This window comes from Limulus polyphemus, unplaced genomic scaffold (assembly GCF_000517525.1).
Source record: "Limulus polyphemus unplaced genomic scaffold, Limulus_polyphemus-2.1.2 Scaffold1746, whole genome shotgun sequence".
Classification (NCBI taxonomy): Eukaryota; Metazoa; Arthropoda; class Merostomata; order Xiphosura; family Limulidae; genus Limulus; species Limulus polyphemus.
The window spans coordinates 210,830-214,185 of record NW_013667356.1 but is presented as its reverse complement, the minus strand read 5'-3'; the positions used below and the strand labels follow the sequence as shown (position 1 = coordinate 214,185).

The 3,356-nt window shown below is 31.0% G+C and overlaps 1 protein-coding gene across 1 annotated transcript in view; it reads right to left on the bottom strand.

The window, feature by feature from the left end:
- LOC106464804 (ataxin-10-like) overlaps nucleotides 1–3,356 on the bottom strand; it is a 31,608-nt gene that overhangs the window by 4,406 nt on the left and 23,846 nt on the right. The window contains exons 8-9 of the mRNA XM_013924962.2: nucleotides 1,812–1,920; nucleotides 513–697 (exon numbers count right to left, since the gene is read on the bottom strand). Coding sequence (XP_013780416.2) covers nucleotides 513–697; nucleotides 1,812–1,920 — 294 coding nt within the window. The remainder of the gene's footprint in view (nucleotides 1–512; nucleotides 698–1,811; nucleotides 1,921–3,356) is intronic.

The window sequence follows — 3,356 nt, the reverse complement described above, 5'->3', positions numbered from 1 at the left end:
CAAAAGGTCTCTTCACATATAATTAATTTAACTGATATAAGATCTCTTCACATACGATTAATTTAAGGGACAAAAGATCTCTTCACATACAATTAATTTAACTGATATAAGATCTCTTCATATACAATTAATTTAATGGACAAAAGATCTCTTCACATACAATTAATTTAACTGATATAAGATCTCTTCACATACAATTAATTTAACGGACAAAAGGTCTCTTCACATACAATTAATTTAACTGATATAAGATCTCTTCACATACAATTAATTTAACAGACAAAAGGTCTCTTCACATACAATTAATTTAATGGACAAAAGGTCTCTTCGCATACAATTAATTTAACGGACAAAAGATCTCTTCACATACCATTAATATATTTGATATAAGGTCTATTCATATATATATATAATTAATATATCTGATATAACACTTTTTTTTACATTTAGTAATGAGGTTCCCTAATTCTGTGGAAGTGAAAAATTATTTCTAAGTAATTAATCATACATACCATATCTTGATTTCTTTGGTACTCATAACATAAGTTTCCTATTAAACGAATCAAATTTTTCTTGAATTCATAAGCAGGATGAGTCTCAATGGAAAGACTACAGTCATTTATTTCCTGCAAGCTCTGAATGGGTGTGAAATAGTTAGTACCAGTCTTCCCTAGTAGGTGGATGCTTTTAAGAGTTTCTAAAAAGGGAAATAAAGAGCAAATTAAAAACTTATACAGGATTATACTTCAAAAGAAATAATAATTACTTTATTTATAATCAATGTATTTTTCATTTCAAAAACATCTAACAGCTGTTTGCATCTTGTTAAACACAGAGCTACACAATGTGCTACCTATGATCTGTCCACTGCAGGTATCAAAACCTGATTTTTATTGTTATAAGCTCTCTGACTTACTGCTCAGCCATCCCCTTAGGGCCACATCTAATAGCAACAAGTATAAAAGTCTTAGGTATTTATCTTCATTCAATTAAATTTTCTTACAAGAATGTACTAATGTTCTTAAACAACTTTTGCCTTTTATGAATTTTATTTAATAAAAACACATGAAATTTTATGTGAAGTTTAGTAATTAAAGTATATATTTGTATAGCATGAATAACAAGAGAAAACAGTATTACAATCAATGGAATTAAGAACAAAGATCCTTTAAAAAAAATAAACACTATATTTTCTAGTCCTTCAGTGTAACACAAATGCATCGGGGTTTCTTAATTTAATGTAATTTTTGTGCTATGTTCATTTATCATTCTACTAACATCATCTACATCCCTAGGGGAAATAACTGTGGTTTAAAGAAGACAGAGAACAAAGTCACTATACACTGGTGAAGCACAACATTACCATTAAATACTGTGCTCTGTATAAAGACCTCTTACTGTTGTAAACCCATATTGAACCAGTAAAAAATGATGTCATTGTATTATTATCAGCCTTACTGCAATGTTATATCATACACATAATTTCAATGTACTCCAAGTTTATTACCATAGAAAACAAATTCTGTGTAAGATAATTATTGATCAAACACAAAAATAAGGCTTAGATGATGATGTCATACCTTTAAAAATAAAGAAAACTGATGTAGAATTTAATCATAATGCTTGAAAATAATAGGAAAATGGTCAGAGTTTGCATTAAAAGAAAATTGTCTTGGTGGAAATAATGATAGGAGTTCTCGCATTTCACTGAAATAATCACTGCCAATCAAAGTTCTTTACTTCCTCAGTTGATATTATGTACAGTAATTCTATTATCAAACTTTATAAAATAATCTAAAGAAATCTCTTACCAACTAAACTTTCAAGCAACCAACAATCTTGTTTCAAGTCGTCACTCAGTGCTGGTAGTGTAGAAATTACGCATAAAACATTTAGTATTTTCTTAACTTCCACAGCCTCCTAAGTGTACAGTGAAATGTAAAACAATTTACACTTTATACAGTTCATAAATGTTTACAACTGAGACATAATTACTATAAAAATAATATGACCCACATATTTTCAGTTAGCTTACTTATTAGCTCTACTTATCTTGCTACATTTTCAAGTAAATTTGACATCTAAATTTGAACATCTTCATAACTTAGGTACTAGTGTAATTTATTTCAGGTAAGTCTTTAAAGTTATCAATAAATTTAATTTCTAAATTTAACCCTTTCTCTGCAGCTGGGACGTATATTTCCCAGTGCTCCCACCCCCTCACACTGCAACTGGGATGTTTCCCATGCATGACTTATGGGAGTAAAATGAGTTGGAAAGTATTTATCAACATCCCACCTAATGTCGATATATGGTTTCTCTCAATGTTTTACACTCAGCCCGTCAGTAACCAACAAGATGCCTAAGCGGAATGTACAACAACTGCATACTGACCGTGAACATATTGCTAGAGTGGTGAGTAAAAACCTTAATTACTATGTAAAAATGCTTAATGCACTTGACTCAGATAGTTTAGAAAATGGTGAATATGAGTCAAGTGGTTTTCAAATGTGTGATGATGAAGAGGCAATGAGACAAGAGGATGCTAACTCTCCATCTAGTGATGATGGTGAACCCGGACCCAAAAGAGGAAAGTGTAAACAGTGTTGACCAGATAGACACAATAGCAAACTGATCAAAGAACTGGTTCAATCTTAAACCAAGCAGCCTGTTTCTACGTTGATTCTGGTCAAACAGGGACACAACAGCAAACTCATCAAAGAACTGGTTCAATCTTAAACCAAGCAGCCTGTTTCTACGTTGATTCTGGTCAAACAGGGACACAACAGCAAACTGATCAAAGAATTGGTTCAATCTGAAATCTAGCAGGTTGCTTCTACCTTGACTCTGGTCAAACATGGACAAAAAACTAGATTGATCATGACTGTGATCAAATATTTATATACAAAAAACAAAAGATCTATTACAATATTGGGTGAATGTAAATCAAGCAGACTGATCCTACCTAATGCTGATGAAACATTAGCACAGACAGATCTGTACATTAAAAATTAAATATATCAGAATATTTAATTCTGGTGTGAAATTTACTTTTCTTTTCTTGCAATTTATGCAATTCTGAGTTTTAAATTCTCTAAAACTTTAAATAACCAGAAAATATTTGAAAAACAATATGTGTTATACATGTTTATATATCTATATATATACACCTGGAAAAAAGTTAAGCACCCCCAAATATTTTTCAGGATTGCTTATTGAAAATAATGTTTAATTTTCATGATGTTGAGCAATGTTCATAATTCCAAACATAATTAAAAGGATGTGAGCGTTCAGGTGTGACATTTAAATCAGGCGCGTTTTTTTCCCCATGTGCAACTTGCTCCCTTCTTCACGTC